Source organism: Pseudophryne corroboree, chromosome 2, assembly GCF_028390025.1.
Source record: "Pseudophryne corroboree isolate aPseCor3 chromosome 2, aPseCor3.hap2, whole genome shotgun sequence".
NCBI lineage: Eukaryota > Metazoa > Chordata > Amphibia > Anura > Myobatrachidae > Pseudophryne > Pseudophryne corroboree.
The window spans coordinates 936,757,560-936,776,208 of NC_086445.1; the positions used below are offsets into that span (position 1 = coordinate 936,757,560).

Below are 18,649 nucleotides of genomic sequence, written 5' to 3' on the forward strand. Positions count from 1 at the left end.
CAAAGGCTGCACCTGAGAAGGGGAATTCAGGTAAGATTACCATAAGGGTTAGGCAGTATCTATCATCCCTATCTATTTATCTGTAACTTTTTAAATCCCCAGACCTGTAGTTCCTGAACCTATTTTTTCCAGAAAGATAGCACTGGCACAAACCATTATCGTTATATAAAGTGCTTGGTATCATTCCTCACTATTTTTATGGTGATAATTCATTATACTTTTTTTTTTAGAATACTTTAACTCAATTAGCAACAGACTTTCATGTAACATTTCTCTAGGAAACATTGGTCCTCACTGACCCATTTAGCTGGTTTGCGCTGTGTGTTATTTAAGTTGAATGTTTATTTCTGAATACATCATACAACAGAATCCTTTTGTGCTGCAGCTAGATAATTGGTTACAATAGCGATCTAAGCGCCTGATTCAGAGCAAATACCGTTGCAGCTACAATATAGAACACAGCAACTGAGTAAAAATATGCAAATGTGTTAGAGTCACCTCTCCCCCGTTACATCCCACAAATGCTTCCCTGTCAATAAATCTTCACTGTGATCGTAGCAAGATGGTATATGCGCAGTGCGACATAGAGAGTGCTTGATGTTGTCCTCTCTATTCTTATTATCTACTGTTTTCACTCTTCTATTCACTTTTAACTACTGTATCATACCCTATAACGGGTGGTCTTCAGTATGCCGGCTGTCGGGATCCCGTCGCCGGAATCCTGACAGCCGGCATACCGACACTTATTCTCCCTCGTGGGGGTCCACGACCCCCCTGGAGGGAGAATAAAATAGCGTGGCGAGCGCAGCGAGCCTGCAAGGGGCTCATTTGCGCTCGCCACACTGTCGGTAAGCCGGCGATCGGGCTCCCGGCGCCGGTATACTGGTCGCCGGGAGCCCGACCGCCGGCCTACCATACTACACCCCCTATAACTGTCCCTTTTTGGCAGGTACAGTACCTTTTTTTTATGATCTGTACCGATTTTTGGCTCTCCAAACTTCCATTGAAACTATAGTAAAAGGGGCACAGCCACACCCCTTTTCGAATTTGTACTGATTTTTATGTGTAAAATGTTGGAGGGTATGCTGTATATTACCATCTGCTACTTTTCACAACGCAGCAGCATACAGCATGGCCGTAACTACGGCGGGGGGCTAGGGGGGCATGTGACCTGGGCGCCTGATAGGAGAGGGCGCCGATCCCCCCTAACGCCCCCGTCCCTATGCAGCAGCAGTCGAGATGAAACTGATAATAAACTACATCTCCCAGCAGCCCTTCCTGCCGTGAGCAGTAGTTTACTTTCAGTTTCATCTTTGCAGTGATCTGAAGAACCGGATTAAGGGCCTAATTCTGAGGGGGAGATATAACATGTGCAGAGAGAGTTAGATTTGGGTGGGGCGTGTTCAAACTGAAATCTAAATTGCAGTGTAAAAATAAAGCAGCCAGTATTTACCCTGCACAGAAACAAAATAACCCACCCAAATCTAACGCTCTCTGTAAATGTAATATCTGCCCCCCCCCCCCCTGCAGTGCACATGGTTTTGCCCAATTGCTAACAAACTTGCTGCTGCGAACAACTCAGAATTACCCCCTAAGAGGGGGCCCAGGCAGGGGACAAGTTACCTCAGCCTTTCCTCCCCCCCTTCCCTCACTGCCTTTAATCATGGCAGTGCACTGCTGCACTGTAAAATAATAAGCTTCCTGAGGTCTGAAAAGGGGGCGGGGCTTAACGGCACTGTACTGTACATAGGGGGTCATTCCAAGTTGATCGCTCACTAGCAGCGCTGCGATCAGGTTAAAGCTTGGCAAAACTGTGCATGCACCGCAATGCGCAGGCGCGTCATACGGGTACAAAGAGGATCGTGCTGGGCGATGGATTTAACGAAGAATCCATTCGCACAGCCAATCGCAAGGATTGACAGGAGAAGGGCGTTTGTGGGTGTCAACTGACCGTTTTATGGGAGTGTTTGAAAAAACGCAGGCGTGTCCAAGTGTTTGCAGGGCGGGTGTCTGACATCAATTCCGTCCCCGGACAGGCTGAAGTGATCGCAGCGGCTGAGTAAGTCCTGGGCTACTCAGAAACTGCACAAAACTTTTTTGTGCTGTCGACTGCAAAAGCGCTCGCACACTTGCAAAGCAAAAATATACTCCCCCATAGGCGGCGACTATCTAATCGCAGCACAGCAAAAAGTTGCTAGCGAGCGACCAACTCGGAATGACCTTCACAGTGCCTTACCCGCAGCATGGGAGAATGGAGGGGAAGAGAGCAACAGCACAGCCAAAACAGCGAGTATGACTCAGGGAAGGGCACTGTATGTGTGTTTGACTGCTATATATGTGTGTATAAAAGTGTGCTTGTGTGTGACTGTATGTAAATAGGTGTGTGACTACATATCTGTATGTGTGCTTGTATGTCACTGTATGTATATGTGTCACCGTATATGTATTTATACAGGTGTGTGATTATATGTATGTATGTGAGTGAATGTATGTGTGCGTGTATGTTTTTAGGTGTGTGACAGTATGTATTTGTATAGGTGTGTGATTTCATGTATGTATCAATGTATGGGTAATTATTGTATACCCCTTTTACGCCGCCAGCATATAACACGGGTTATTGCACATGAACGCGCATCATGTTGCTGTGCGGTGTAAAAGGGCCCAGTTGGAATAATCCAGGTCGATTGACCCGGTATTCCAACTCGGCTAGCTTTCAGGGTTGATTCAACCCGGCAAACTGTGCTGTGTAAACCCTTCACAGTGTATGTACGGGCGGCGCTTGGAGATCATGTGATCTTCAAGCACTGCCCCCACCGTGTCACCGGAAACGTCAGCAATCCGGAAATATGCCAGTTTGGAATCTGCAGTGGGAAAGGGGCCTGAGGCGAGTCGCGCCCGGGAAGCACCCGTGTCAGGCTCCCGGGTGCGACCCATCTCAATTGGTATATCAGCGGTATCATTTTATCTTTATCCGTAGCCCAAATAAATAAAAAATTAAAGTAAAAAAAAAGTGTGAAAATGCCCAGCTATCCCCTTTACCCTTACGGAGTTATTATATACACACACACACACACACACACACACACACACACACACACACACACTTAAATGCGGGGGGGAGACGGTGTTGTCGCTAAGTTACTGGCTTGCCCTGGGTGACAAAACACCTGATTTCGGCCCTACATACAGTATATTCTTTTACTCTACATACACTTTATATATATTATTCACATATTCACAAGTCTGTCTGAAGATGAGTATCTATTATTTTTTCATATAATTTTTTATAATTCCTTTTGATTCATTTTCCATAGAGGCTTGCTTGGAACTTTTATTTATGTAATACAGTGTGGAGGTGATTACACTGAGCAGGTATCCGCATTTGGTGTAATCCGGGTGGCACCAAGTTTGCGTCTGAGGAATAGGTGGCTATATTGGAATACCACATGCCCTATTGTTTCTTTAAAGTCTGAACGAGTAAATTTATGGCCTAAATAAATATACAATTTCAAGCACTAGGAAAATAACTTTGCATGATTAAAAAAACAAACCAAAAAAAAACCCAGATAGCGTTGCATTGCTTTACATAAATATGTAGGGAGTAATTTAGATCTGATCGCTGCTGTGTGTTTTCGCACAGCGGCCCTCATTCCGAGTTGTTCGCTCGCTAGCTGCTTTAAGCAGCATTGCAAATGCTAGACCGCCGCCCTCTGGGAGTGTATCTTAGCTTAGCAGAATAGCGAACGAAAGAGTAGCAGAATTGCTACTAAATAATTCCTTGCAGTTTCTGAGTAGCTCCAGACCTACTCCTAGACTGCGATCACCTCAGTCCGTTTAGTTCCTGGTTTGACATCACAAACACGCCCTGCGTTTTTACTTGGCACGCCTGCGTTTTTTAGCACACTCCCTGAAAACGGCCAGTTTCCGCCCAGAAACACCCACTTCCTGTCAATCACACTACGATTACTCGAGCGATGAAAAAACGTTGCTCGAGCTTGTGTAAATCTACTAAGTTCTATGTTAAATAACTTAGCGCATGCGCGCTGCGTACCATGCGCATGCGCATTTTCCACCTAATCGCTGCATTGCGAAAAACGGCAACGAGCGAACAACTCGGAATGACCACCAGCGTGCGATCAGATCTGAACTGCGCATGCGCGTGAGCCGCAATGCGCCGGTGCGTCCCACAACAGCACCGGGCATCGGTGCCTAGCGACAAGATGGTGCGAAAAATCCGAATGCACGGGGGCGTTCGCAAGCAGATTGACAGGAAGAGGCCGTTTGTGGGTGGCAACTATCCGTTTTACAGGAGTGTCCGGAAAAACGAAGGCGGGATCAGGCGTTTTGAGGGAGGGTGTCAGCTCCAGCCCCAATCAGGAGGACACAATCGCAGCGGCTGAGTAAGTGCTGATGTTTGTGCAGCTCTGCTAATGAAGCGATCGCACACTTGCACAGCGTTTTCTCCTCCCCCTGTAGTCGGCGACTATCTGGTCGCAGGGCAGCAAAAAACGCATCCCAGCGATCAGATCTGAATTAACGCCATAGTATATATTATAAACAAATCATATATAATGACATGAAACAAAAAGTAAGGATGGCACTGTGAGCTTACAGTCTAAGATGTGTGAGGAGAATGGATGCTAGAAAGATAAAAAAAGCACCTACTTCTGTTGTCTCCAGAGAGGAGACGCTGCAGGCCACTTCGGAGGGCTCTGCTGGAGGGTCACGTCATTAGGCCCCGCCACCAACACAGGTAAACGCATGCAATTTGCAGGTCCGGATGGAGGGGGCAGGCGTAAATGCCATGGTTCGAGTAATGTAGCCCCGCACCCTCCCCGCGGCGCTACGATTGCCGGTGCTTCTCTCACCATAATGCCCACTACACTAGGAAGCGGGCGGCATGCTGGAAAGTCGCTTACTTTTCCAGGGCTGCGGAGGACTACCAGAAAAATTGTGAGTCTCCCGCAGTTTCTGAGAGGGTAGGTAAGTATGATAAAGAGTAAATAAGAATTTACTCACCGGTAATTCTATTTCTCGTAGTCCGTAGTGGATGCTGGGAACTCCGTAAGGACCATGGGGAATAGCGGGCTCCGAAGGAGGCTGGGCACTCTAGAAAGATCTTAGACTACCTGGTGTGCACTGGCTCCTCCCACCATGACCCTCCTCCAAGCCTCAGTTAGGTACTGTGCCCGGACGAGCGTACACAATAAGGAAGGATTTTGAATCCCGGGTAAGACTCATACCAGCCACACCAATCACACCGTACAACTCGTGATATGAAACACAGTTAACAGTATGAAACAATAGAGCCTCTCAACAGATGGCTCAACAATAACCCGATTTAGTTAACAATAACTATGTACAAGTAATGCAGATAAACCGCACTTGGGATGGGCGCCCAGCATCCACTACGGACTACGAGAAATAGAATTACCGGTGAGTAAATTCTTATTTTCTCTAACGTCCTAGTGGATGCTGGGAACTCCGTAAGGACCATGGGGATTATACCAAAGCTCCCAAACGGGCGGGAGAGTGCGGATGACTCTGCAGCACCGAATGAGAGAACTCCAGGTCCTCCTCAGCCAGGGTATCAAATTTGTAGAATTTTGCAAACGTGTTTGCCCCTGACCAAATAGCTGCTCGGCAAAGTTGTAAAGCCGAGACCCCTCGGGCAGCCGCCCAAGATGAGCCCACCTTCCTTGTGGAATGGGCATTGACAGATTTTGGCTGTGGCAGGCCTGCCACAGTAAGTGCAAGCTGAATTGTACTACAAATCCAACGAGCAATAGTCTGCTTAGAAGCAGGAGCACCCAGCTTGTTGGGTGCATATAGGATAAACAGCGAGTCAGATTTTCTGACTCCAGCCGTCCTGGAAACATATATTTTCAGGGCCCTGACAACGTCTAGCAACTTGGAGTCCTCCAAATCCTTAGTAGCCGCAGGCACCACAATAGACTGGTTCAGGTGAAACGCTGACACCACCTTAGGGAGAAACTGGGGACGAGTCCTCAATTCTGCCCTATCCATATGGAAAATCAAATAAGGGCTTTTACAAGACAAAGCCGCCAATTCTGATACTCGCCTGGCAGAAGCCAAGGCCAATAACATAACCACCTTCCATGTGAGATATTTCAGATCCACGGTTTTTAGTGGTTCAAACCAAAGTGATTTTAAGAAAACTCAACACCACGTTGAGATCCCAAGGTGCCACAGGAGGCACAAACGGGGGCTGACTATGCAGCACTCCTTTTATAAATGTCTGAACTTCAGGTACTGAAGCTAGTTCTTTTTTGAAAGAAAATCGACAGAGCCGAGATCTGTACCTTAATGGAACCCAATTTAAGGCCCATAGTCACTCCTGCTTGCAGGAAATGCAGAAATCGACCTAGTTGAAATTCCTCTGTTGGGGCCCTTTCGGCCTCACACCATGCAACATATTTTCGCCATATGCGGTGATAATGAGTTGCTGTAACCTCTTTCCTGGCTTTAGTAAGCGTAGGAATTACTTCCTCCGGAATACCCTTTTCCTTCAGGATCCGGCGTTCAACCGCCATGCCGTCAAACGCAGCCGCGGTAAGTCTTGGAACAGACAGGGCCCCTGCTGCCGCAGGTCCTGACTGAGTGGCAGAGGCCATGGGTCCTCTGATATAAATTCTTGAAGTTCTGGGTACCAAGCTCTTCTTGGCCATCCACGAGTATCGTTCTTACTCCTCGCCTTCTTATTATTCTCAGTACCTTTGGTATGAGAGGCAGAGGGGAGAACACCTAAACCGACTGGTACACCCACGGTGTTACCAGAGCGTCCATAGCTATCGCCTGAGGGTCCCTTGACCTGGAGCAATATCTTTTATAGCTTTTTGTTAAGGCGGGACGCCATCATGTCCACCTGTGGCCTTTCCCAATGGTGTACAATCCTATTGGAAGACTTCTGGAGGAAGTCCCCATTTTCCCGGGTGGAGGTCGTGTCTGTTGAGAAGATCTGCTTCCCAGTTGTCCACTCCGGGAATGAACACTGCTGACAGTGCTAACACATGATTTTCCGCCTATCGGAGAATCCTTGTGGCTTCTGCCATCGCCATCCTGCTTCTTGTGCCGCCCCGTTGATTACATGGGCGACTGCCGTGATGTTGTCTGATTGGATCAGTACCGGCTGGTTTTGAAGCAGAGGCCTTGCTGGCCTCAGGGCATTGTAAATGGCCCTCAGATCCAGAATATTTATGTGTAGGGAAATAACCTGACTTGACCAAAGTCCCTGGAAGTTTCTTCCCTATGTGACTGCCCCCCAGCCTCAAAGGCTGGAATCCATGGTCACTAGGACCTAGTCCTGTATGCCGAACCTGCGGCCCTCTTGAAGATGGGCACTCTGCAGCCACCACAGTAGAGATACCCTGGTCCTTGGAGACAGGGTTATCAGCCTATGCATCGGAAGATGCGATCCGGACCACTTGTCCAACAGGTCCCTCTGAAAAGTTCTTGTATGGAACCTGCCTAATGGGATTGCTTCGTAAGAAGCTACCATTTTTCCCAGGACTCGCGTGCAATGATGCACCGCTACCTATTTTGGTTTCAGGAGGTCTCTGACTAGAGATGACAACTCCTTGGCTTTCTCCTCCGGGAGAAACACTATTTCTGGTTTATGTCCAGAACCATCCCCAGGAACAGTAGACGTGTCATAGGAACCAGCTGTGACTTTGGACTGTTTAGAATCCACCTATGCTGTTGTAGCACTTTCCAAAATAGTGCTACCCCGACTACCAACTGCTCCTTGGACCTCGCCCTTATAACGAGATTGTCCAATTACGGGATAATTACAACTCCCTTTTTTTTTTTTTTTTTTTTTTTTGAAGGAGTATCATCATTTCGGCCATTACCTTGATAAAACACCCTCGGTGCCATGTACATTCCAAACGGCAGTGTCTGGACTTGGTAATGGTAATCCTGTACCACAAATCTGAGGTACTCCTGGCGAGGATGGTAAATGGGGACATGCAGGAAAGCATCCTTGATGTCCCGGGATACCATGTAATCCCCCTCGTCCAGGCTTGCAATAACCGCCCTGAGCGATTCCATCTTGAACTTGAATTTTTTTATGTTCAAGGATTTTAAATATAAAATGGGTCACACCGAACCATGCGGTTTCGGTACCCCAACCCGTGTGGAATAGTAACCCCGTCCTTGTTGAAGTAGGGGCACCTTGAGTATTACCTGCTGGGAATACCGCTTATTAATTGCCTCTAGCACAGCCTCCCTGCTTGAGGGAGTTGTCAGCAAGGCATATTTTAGGAAACGGCTGGGGGGAGACTTCTCTAATTCCAGCTTGTACCCCTGAAATTACTACTTGGAAGAAACAGGGATCCACCTGTGAGCGAGCCCACTAATTGCTGAAATTTTTGAGGCGGCCCCCCACCGTACCTGGCTACACCTGTGGAGCACCCGCGTCATGGTGTGTACTCACAGGAGGCGGGGGAAGAATCTTGATTCTGGGAACAGGCTGACTGGTGCAGCTTTTTCCCTCTACCCTTGTCTCTGTACAGAAAGGAAGCGCCATTTGACCCGCTTGCTTTTCTGAAGCCGAAAGGACTGTACCTTTTTCTGTGAGGAAACCTGAGGTAAAATTATTTCTTCCCAGCAGTTGCTGTGGATACGAGGTCCCAGAGACCATCCCCAAATAATTCCTCACTCTTATAAGGCTCTCTATGCGCTTTTTAAGTCCGCATCACCTGTCCAGTGACAGGTCTCTAATACCCTCCTGACAGAATGGACATTACATTTATTTTGGATGCCAGCCGGCAAAATATCCCTCTGTGCATCTCCCATATATAAGACAACGTCTTTAATATGTTTTTATGTTTGCCAACTATTATCCCTGTTTGACAGGGTCACCAACCACGCTGCAGCAGCACTATCTGCAGGTCTCAGTCTAGTACCTGAGTGTGTAAATACAGACTTCAGGATAGCCTCCTGTTTTTTTTATCAACAGGTACCTATTAAAGTGGCCGTATCCTAAGACGGCAGTGCCACCTTTTTTGACAAACGTGTGAGCGCCTTATCCACCCTAGGGGATATCTCCCAGCGTAACTTATCCTCCTGGCGGGAAAGGGTACGCCATCAGTAACTTTTTATAAATTACCAGTTTCTTAACGGGGGAACCCACGCTTTTCACACACTTCATTTATTCATCTGATGGGGGAACAAAACACTGCCTGTTTTTTCTCCCCAAACCTAAAACCCATTTATAGAGGTTAAAGTCAGAAATGTATAACACATTTTTTATTGCCGGGATCAAGTCACGGATTGGATTGTGTATATGTCTCCACCTTGTCGACACTGGAGTCAGACTCCGTGTCGACATCTGTGTCTGCCATCTGAGAGAGCGGGCGTTTTTGAGCCCCTGATGGCCTTTGAGACGCCTGGGCAGGCGCGGGCTGCGAAGCCGGCTGTCCCACAGCTGTTACGTCATCCACCCATTTATGTAAGGAGTTGACACTGTCGGTTAATACCTTTTACCTCTCTATCCACTCTGGTGTCGGCCCCACAGGGGGCGACATCACATATATCGGCCTCTGTTCCGTCACCATATAAGCCTCCTCATTCAACATGTCGACACAGCCGTACCGACACACCGCAGACACACAGGGAATGCTCTAAACGAGGACAGGACCCACAAAAGCCCTTTTGGGGGGACAGAGTGAGAGTATGCCAGCACACACCAGAGCGCTATATACTGCAGGGACTAACTGAGTTATGTCCCCTATAGCTTTATATCTATATATATAATGTATACTGCGCCTAAATTTAGTGCCCCCTCTCTCTTTTTTTAACCCTTGTAGACTGCAGGGGAGAGCCAGGGAGCTTCCCTCCAACGGAGCTGTGAGGGAAAATGGCGCCAGTGTGCTGAGGAGATAGGCTCCGCCCCTTTTTCGCGGCCTATTCTCCCGTTTTTTATGGACTTCTGGCAGGGGTATTTACCTCATATATAGCCCCTGGGGCTATATATTGAGGTATTTTTGCCAGCCAAGGTGTTTTTATTGCTGCCTCAGGGCGCCCCCCCCCAGCGCCCTGCACCCTCAGTGACCGGAGTATGAAGTGTGTGAGAGGAGCAATGGCGCACAGCTGCAGTGCTGTGCGCTACCTTGGTGAAGACTGATGTCTTCATGCCGCCGATTTTCCGGACCATCTTCTTGCTTCTGGCTCTGTAAGGGGGACGGCGGCGCGGCTCCGGGACCGAACATCAAGGCTGGGCCTGCGGTCGATCCCTCTGGAGCTAATGGTGTCCAGTAGCCTAAGAAGCCCAATCCGGCTGCAAGCAGGCGAGTTCGCTTCTTCTCCCCTTAGTCCCTCGCTGCAGTGAGCCTGTTGCCAGCAGGTCTCACTGAAAAGAACAAATTCTAAGACTATAACTTTCTAAGAGCTCAGGAGAGCCCCTAGTGTGCATCCAACCTCGGCCGGGCACGAAATCTAACTGAGGCTTGGAGGAGGGTCATGGTGGGAGGAGCCAGTGCACACCAGGTAGTCTAAGATCTTTCTAGAGTGCCCAGCCTCCTTCGGAGCCCGCTATTCCCCATGGTCCTTACGGAGTTCCCAGCATCCACTAGGACGTTAGAGAAATACATTTAGCAAACAGTGCAACTAGGAATGTGGCAGGCAATACAATAAAGATAGACAGACTCTCATATTATCTCCAAATCTATCAAATGAAACAGCATCAATAAACTGCCTGTTTCCTGTACAGGGCAACCCAATAGCGCAACATCTAATACTTGTGTCATGCACCACAGTCAAAGTACATTAGATAAATCAGTTACTATACATTCTGTACTGTACACAACCCCCCTGATGGACCATCTTTGCATTGGTCACCTGGAGCCTGGACCCTTGTGGTCTATTGGGAGGGGGCGGGGGGCAATAGTAGTGTTTCTATAAGAATCTCATAATTTTGGCATTGCCCCGTCTTCATAGTTCCATGAAGTGTCGGCAGTGGGCTACACAGTAACGCTGAATTTATTACAACTACTGTACAAGAAGTGCCATGTGCTGATTTCTATGACTGCAGTTATTCATCTTGAAGCTTTTACTTATACTTACAAGGGCACCCAGGCAGCTGTGAACTGTTAATATTGAGTGCCAATCCGTGTGGACGTAGGGGTTTATTCATAAAGCAGTGAAAAGTATGGAGAAGTGAGCTAGTGGAGAGGTTGCCCATGGCAACCAATCAGCATTGAAGTAACATTTATAATTTGCATACTATAAAATTATACAGAGCAGCTGATTGGTTGTCATGGTCAACTTCTTCACTGGTTCACTTCTCCACACTTTTAGCTGCTTCATGAATAGATCCCTTAGTATCCAAGTTTAATTACAGGATACAAACAAAATGGCCACTAAATCCATTTGAACGTTACCATATCTACTCATGTTCATTCTTGCCACCCACTGATCTTCCCAATCGCATGGAAAATGTGGCCATAATTGGTATGCATTGTCATTGGCTTTTGATCTACAGCTGTTGGCTTTATGTCCTAATATGATTGGACTTCCCACAGTCCAAAAGGATTACACAAGGTCACAGGCCCAGAGATACCATGAACTGGGTATTCTCAGCTGAGGAGGGCACCACTTCATTGGATGTGAGGTAACACCAACAGACACTAACATCCTGTTGCCCATTTCGGGCAGGAATGGCAGCTGCTTTAGTGTCTCAGGTTCTATAAACACCAAGGGTAAAAAAGGAAACAATGCATCGCTTCCCAAATACATAGAGCTTTTCTTTCCCTCTCAAACAGTACCAAAGTGTATTTTGCATGTTTATATATGCACATTACTGTGTAATACAGTACATGGGTACAGACGTTTAGTGTAGCATTATAATTACTGATACTTACAGTCCTCTTCGTATCCACACAGACTGGGTATAGAAGTGAAGGTCCTTGCTTAGTACCGAAGTTACAGCCTCCTCAAAGTGCAGTTCCCTCCCCTCACATGAGTCCAGAGCAAACAAACTGACAGAAGGTTCAGCAAAGACCTAAAACCAATGCAGTAACAGTAGAGCGGTAAGTGCTATAGCAAAAACACACCTTGTCTCTCACAATGATTCTGGGCAGTGTCGGACTGGGGCATTGAAGACCCAGCGGGAAAGTACAGGTAGTGGGGGCCCATGCCACAGAGGTTTGGCTGAAAAATAAAGAGTGCATGGGCTGGGCCGCTTCATAAATAAATATATATTAAAATAAGAATTTACTCACCGGTAATTCTATTTCTCGTAGTCCGTAGTGGATGCTGGGACTCCGTAAGGACCATGGGGAATAGCGGCTCCGCAGGAGACTGGGCACAACTATAAAGAAAGCTTTAGGTCTAACTGGTGTGCACTGGCTCCTCCCACTATGACCCTCCTCCAGACTTCAGTTAGGATACTGTGCCCGGAAGAGCTGACACAATAAGGAAGGATTTTGAATCCCGGGTAAGACTCATACCAGCCACACCAATCACACCGTATAACTCGTGATACAATACCCAGTTAACAGTATGACAACAACTGAGCCTCTCAACAGATGGCTCAACAATAACCCTTTAGTTAAACAATAACTATATACAAGTATTGCAGACAATCCGCACTTGGGATGGGCGCCCAGCATCCACTACGGACTACGAGAAATAGAATTACCGGTGAGTAAATTCTTATTTTCTCTGACGTCCTAAGTGGATGCTGGGACTCCGTAAGGACCATGGGGATTATACCAAAGCTCCCAAACGGGCGGGAGAGTGCGGATGACTCTGCAGCACCGAATGGGCAAACTCTAGGTCCTCCTCAGCCAGGGTGTCAAACTTGTAGAATTTAGCAAATGTGTTTGCCCCCGACCAAGTAGCTGCTCGGCAAAGTTGTAGAGCCGAGACCCCTCGGGCAGCCGCCCAAGAAGAGCCCACCTTCCTTGTGAAATGGGCTTTCACTGATTTAGGATGCGGCAGTCCAGCCGCAGAATGTGCAAACTGAATCGTACTACAGATCCAGCGAGCAATAGTCTGCTTTGAAGCAGGTGCACCCAACTTGTTGGGCGCATACAGGATAAATAGCGAGTCAGACTTTCTGACTCCAGCTGTCCTGGAAACATAGATTTTCAGGGCCCTGACTACGTCTAACAACTTGGAAGCCTCCAAGTCTTTAGTAGCCGCAGGCACCACGATAGGTTGGTTCAGATGAAAAGCTGATACCACCTTAGGGAGAAACTGGGGACGAGTCCTCAATTCTGCCCTATCCATATGGAAAATCAGATAAGGGCTTTTACATGACAAAGCCGCCAATTCTGATACACGCCTGGCCGAAGCCAAGGCCGACAACATGACCACTTTCCACGTGAGATATTTCAATTCCACGGTTTTTAGTGGCTCAAACCAATGTGACTTTAGGAAATCCAACACCACGTTGAGATCCCAAGGTGCCACTGGAGGCACAAAAGGGGGCTGAATATGCAGCACTCCCTTAACAAAAGTCTGAACTTCAGGTAGTGAAGCCAGTTCTCTCTGGAAGAAAATCGATAGAGCCGAAATCTGGACCTTAATGGAACCCAATTTTAGGCCCATAGTCACCCCTGACTGTAGGAAGTGCAGAAAACGGCCCAGCTGAAATTCCTCCGTTGGGGCCTTCCTGGCCTCACACCACGCAACATATTTTCGCCAAATGCGGTGATAATGGTTTGCGGTAACTTCTTTCCTAGCTTTAATCAGCGTAGGAATGACTTCCTCCGGAATGCCCTTTTCCTTCAGGATTCGGTGTTCAACCGCCATGCCGTCAAACGCAGCCGCGGTAAGTCTTGGAACAGACAGGGCCCCTGCTGCAGCAGGTCCTGTCTGAGCGGCAGAGGCCATGGGTCCTCTGAGATCATTTCTTGAAGTTCCGGGTACCAAGCTCTTCTTGGCCAATCCGGAAACAATGAGTATAGTTCTTACTCCTCTTCTCCTTATTATCCTCAGTACCTTTGGTATGAGAGGAAGAGGAGGGAACACATAAACCGACCGGTACACCCACGGTGTCACTAGAGCGTCCACAGCTATCGCCTGAGGGTCTCTCGACCTGGCGCAATATCTTTCTAGCTTTTTGTTTAGGCGGGACGCCATCATGTCCACCTGTGGCTTTTCCCAACGGTTTACAATCAGTTGAAAAACTTCCGGATGAAGTCCCCACTCTCCCGGGTGGAGGTCGTGTCTGCTGAGGAAGTCTGCTTCCCAGTTGTCCACTCCCGGAATGAACACTGCTGACAGTGCTAACACGTGATTTTCCGCCCATCGGAGAATCCTTGTGGCTTCTGCCATCGCCGTCCTGCTTCTTGTGCCGCCCTGTCGGTTTACATGGGCGACTGCCGTGATGTTGTCTGACTGGATCAGTACCGGCTGGTTTTGAAGCAGGGGTTTTGCCTGACTTAGGGCATTGTAAATGGCCCTCAGTTCCAGAATATTTATGTGTAGGGAAGTCTCCTGACTTGACCATAGTCCTTGGAAGTTTCTTCCCTGTGTGACTGCCACCCAGCCCCGAAGGCTGGCGTCCATGGTCACCAGGATCCAGTCCCGTATCCCGAATCTGCGGCCCTCTTGAAGATGAGCACTTTGCAGCCACCACAGCAGAGACACCCTGGTCCTCGGAGACAGGGTTATCAGCCGATGCATCTGAAGATGCGATCCGGACCACTTGTCCAACAGGTCCCACTGAAAGGTTCTTGCATGGAACCTGCCGAATGGAATTGCTTCGTAGGAAGCTACCATCTTTCCCAGGATCCGCGTGCAGTGATGCACCGACACCTGTTTTGGTTTTAGGAGGCCTCTGACTAGAGATGACAGCTCCTTGGCCTTCTCCTCCGGGAGAAACACTTTTTTCTGTTCTGTGTCCAGAACCATCCCCAGGAACAGTAGACGTGTCGTAGGGACCAGCTGTGACTTTGGAATATTCAGAATCCAGCCGTGCTGTTGTAGCACCTCCCGAGATAGTGCTACCTCGACCAACAACTGCTCCCTGGACCTCGCCTTTATCAGGAGATCGTCCAATGACGGGATAATTAAAACTCCCTTCTTTCGAAGGAGTATCATCATTTCGGCCATTACCTTGGTAAATACCCTCGGAGCCGTGGATAGACCAAACGGCAACGTCTGGAATTGGTAATGACAATCCTGTACCACAAATCTGAGGTACTCCTGGTGAGGATGGTAAATGGGGACATGCAGGTAAGCATCCTTGATGTCCAGTGATACCATGTAATCCCCCTCGTCCAGGCTTGCAATAACCGCCCTGAGCGATTCCATCTTGAACTTGAATTTTTTTATATATGTGTTCAAGGATTTCAAATTTAAAATGGGTCTCACCGAACCGTCCGGTTTCGGTACCACAAACATTGTGGAATAGTAACCCCGTCCTTGTTGAAGTAGGGGCACTTTGACTATCACCTGCTGGGAATACAGCTTGTGAATTGCCTCTAACACTGCCTCCCTGCCTGAGGGAGTTGTTGGTAAGGCAGATTTGAGGAAACGGCGGGGGGGAGACGTCTCGAATTCCAGCTTGTACCCCTGAGATACTACTTGAAGGATCCAGGGATCCACCCGTGAGCGAGCCCACTGATTGCTGAAGTATTTGAGACGGGCCCCCACCGTACCTGGCTCCGCCTGTGGAGCCCCAGCGTCATGCGGTGGACTTGGAGGAAGCGGGGGAGGACTTTTGCTCCTGGGAACTGGCTGTATGCTGCAGCTTTTTCCCTCTACCTCTGCCTCTGGGCAGAAAGGACGCGCCTTTAACCCGCTTGCCTTTATTGGGCCGAAAGGACTGTACCTGATAATACAGTGCTTTCTTTGGCTGTGAGGGAACATGGGGTAAAAATGTAGACTTCCCAGCTGTTGCTGTGGAAACGAGGTCCGAGAGACCATCCCCGAACAACTCCTCACCCTTATAAGGCAAAACTTCCATGTGCCTTTTAGAATCTGCATCACCTGTCCACTGCCGAGTCCATATCCCTCTCCTGGCAGAAATGGACATTACACTTATTTTAGATGCCAGCCGGCAAATATCCCTCTGTGCATCTCTCATGTATAAGACTGCGTCTTTAATATGCTCTACGGTTAGCAATATAGTGTACCTGTCTAGGGTATCAATATTTTCCGACAGGGAATCTGACCACGCAGCTGCAGCACTGCACATCCATGCTGAAGCAATAGCTGGTCTCAGTATAATACCTGAGTGTGTATATACAGACTTCAGGATAGCCTCCTGCTTTCTATCAGCAGGTTCCTTCAGGGCGGCCGTACCCGGAGACGGTAGTGCCACCTTCTTTGACAAGCGTGTGAGCGCTTTATCCACCCTAGGGGATGTTTCCCAACGTGACCTATCCTCTGGCGGGAAAGGGTACGCCATTAGTAACCTCTTAGAAATGACCAGTTTCTTATCGGGGGAAGCCCACGCTTCTTCACACACTTCATTTAATTCCTCAGATGGAGGAAAAACTACTGGTAGTTTTTTCTCTCCAAACATAATACCCTTTTTTGTGGTACCTGGGGTAACATCAGAAATATGCAACACATTTTTCATTGCCTCAATCATATAACGTGTGGCCCTATTGGAAGTTACATTAGTCTCATCGTCGTCGACACTGGAGTCAGTATCCGTGTCGACATCTGTGTCTGCCATCTGAGGTAGCGGGCGTTTTAGAGCCCCTGATGACTTTTGAGACGCCTGGGCAGGCACAGGCTGAGAAGCCGGCTGTCCCATATTTGGTATGTCGTCAAACCTTTTATGCAAGGAGTCGACACTGTCGCGTAATTCCTTCCACAGAACCATCCACTCAGGTGTCGACCCCGCAGGGGGTGACATCACATTTATAGGCATCTGCTCCACCTCCACATAAGCCTCCTCATCAAACATGTCGACACAGCCGTACCGACACACCGCACACACACAGGGAATGCTCTGACAGAGGACAGGACCCCACAAAGCCCTTTGGGGGGACAGAGAGAGAGTATGCCTGCACACACCAGAGCGCTATAATAATACAGGGATTAACTGAATTATTTCCCCTTATAGCTGCTATATAAGTTATACTGCGCCTAAATTTAGTGCCCCCCCTCTCTTTTTTACCCTTTGTAGCTTGATACTGCAGGGAAGAGCCAGGGAGCGATCCTTCCAGCGGAGCTGTGAGGGAAAAATGGCGCCAGTGTGCTGAGGGAGTTAGCCCCGCCCCTTTTCCGGCGGACTTCTCCCGCTTTTTTCAGGAATTCTGGCAGGGGTAATTTATCACATATATAGCCTGCAGTGCTGTGCGCTACCTTGTTGAAGACCGAGGTCTTCTGCCGCCGATTTTCCGGACCACTTCATGCTTCTGGCTCTGTAAGGGGGACGGCGGCGCGGCTCCGGGACCGAACGATCGAGGTCGGGTCCTGTGTTCGATCCCTCGAACACTAAGGAGCTAATGGTGTCCAGTAGCCTAAGAAGCCCAAACTATCTCCAGTCAGGTAGGTTCGCTTCTTCTCCCCTTAGTCCCTCGCTGCAGTGAGTCTGTTGCCAGCAGATCTCACTGTAAAATAAAAAACCTAAAATATACTTTCTTTCTAGGAGCTCAGGAGAGCCCCTAGTGTGCATCCAGCTCAGCCGGGCACAAGATTCTAACTGAAGTCTGGAGGAGGGTCATAGAGGAGCCAGTGCACACCAGTTAGACCTAAAGCTTTCTTTATAGTTGTGCCCAGTCTCCTGCGGAGCCGCTATTCCCCATGGTCCTTACGGAGTCCCAGCATCCACTTAGGACGTCAGAGAAATACTGCTAGTGCATGCAATGTAACAGAGTAATACCAGCAATGCACTGTACAAAATATACCATAGTCCTGTGCAGTATATGGCAACATATGTATAAAGTACAATTCAAGTGCACTGTCTGCAACCTGATCCCTAGAGGGGGGGTAGCCCTGGGCCACCGGGGGTTCCCCCCCTGTGCAATTGTGGGCCAGTCCAACCCTGATTCTGGGTGTACTTGGAAACGTATAATCACTGTGCAAACCAAAACAAACAGCCCCCAAATAATAGGCTAACACACAAATATATATATTACCTGTGGGTTTATGGTTAAAAAAAAATCTGTAGGATCCGCTGAAAAAATAGGAATTATTTTTCCAAACTATCTTTGAAGCAGCGACTATTGGAAATAAAAGAAACTCTACAAAACTGTCATTCTTCGTAATGTACAAATTGATTTGCTCCATTGACTTAATTAGAATAAGATCTATCAATGTAAATTTCCCTTCCTTACCAAACGTTCTAGTCTTAGGTCCAAATGTAATAGTCTGCGATAAATTAGGCAATAATGCAATTTCAGTGATTTCGCCCATAGACTTAAAACTGAAATCATTTAAAAGGCAAAACCAATGCACCGCTGCCTGCAATTTATAGGGTATTACGTTGCAGCCATACAGTAGGCAGATATTTCTACACCCAAGTGCCATGTCTATTCCAAATTATCCTGCACTGTATTTGGTGTGTATGCATCTCAGTTATTTATTATCACATCAATAGAGATGTGGAGGTATTTAATGAAGTTGTTAATTAATTTCATAACACTGTTATTCTTAACATTGAATGCTTCTACTGCTATATTATTTAAATAACAGCAGGTTTACAATATTGAGCTCAAAG

At 47.9% G+C, this 18,649-nt stretch overlaps 1 protein-coding gene across 2 annotated transcripts in view; it reads right to left on the reverse strand.

Moving 5' to 3' along the window:
• Positions 1–18,649, reverse strand: part of CRYBG3 (crystallin beta-gamma domain containing 3) — a 343,220-nt gene that overhangs the window by 39,922 nt on the left and 284,649 nt on the right. For both annotated transcript variants that reach the window (XM_063956283.1, XM_063956282.1), the window contains one exon: positions 11,883–12,022. In XM_063956283.1, coding sequence (XP_063812353.1) covers positions 11,883–12,022 — 140 coding nt within the window. The remainder of the gene's footprint in view (positions 1–11,882; positions 12,023–18,649) is intronic.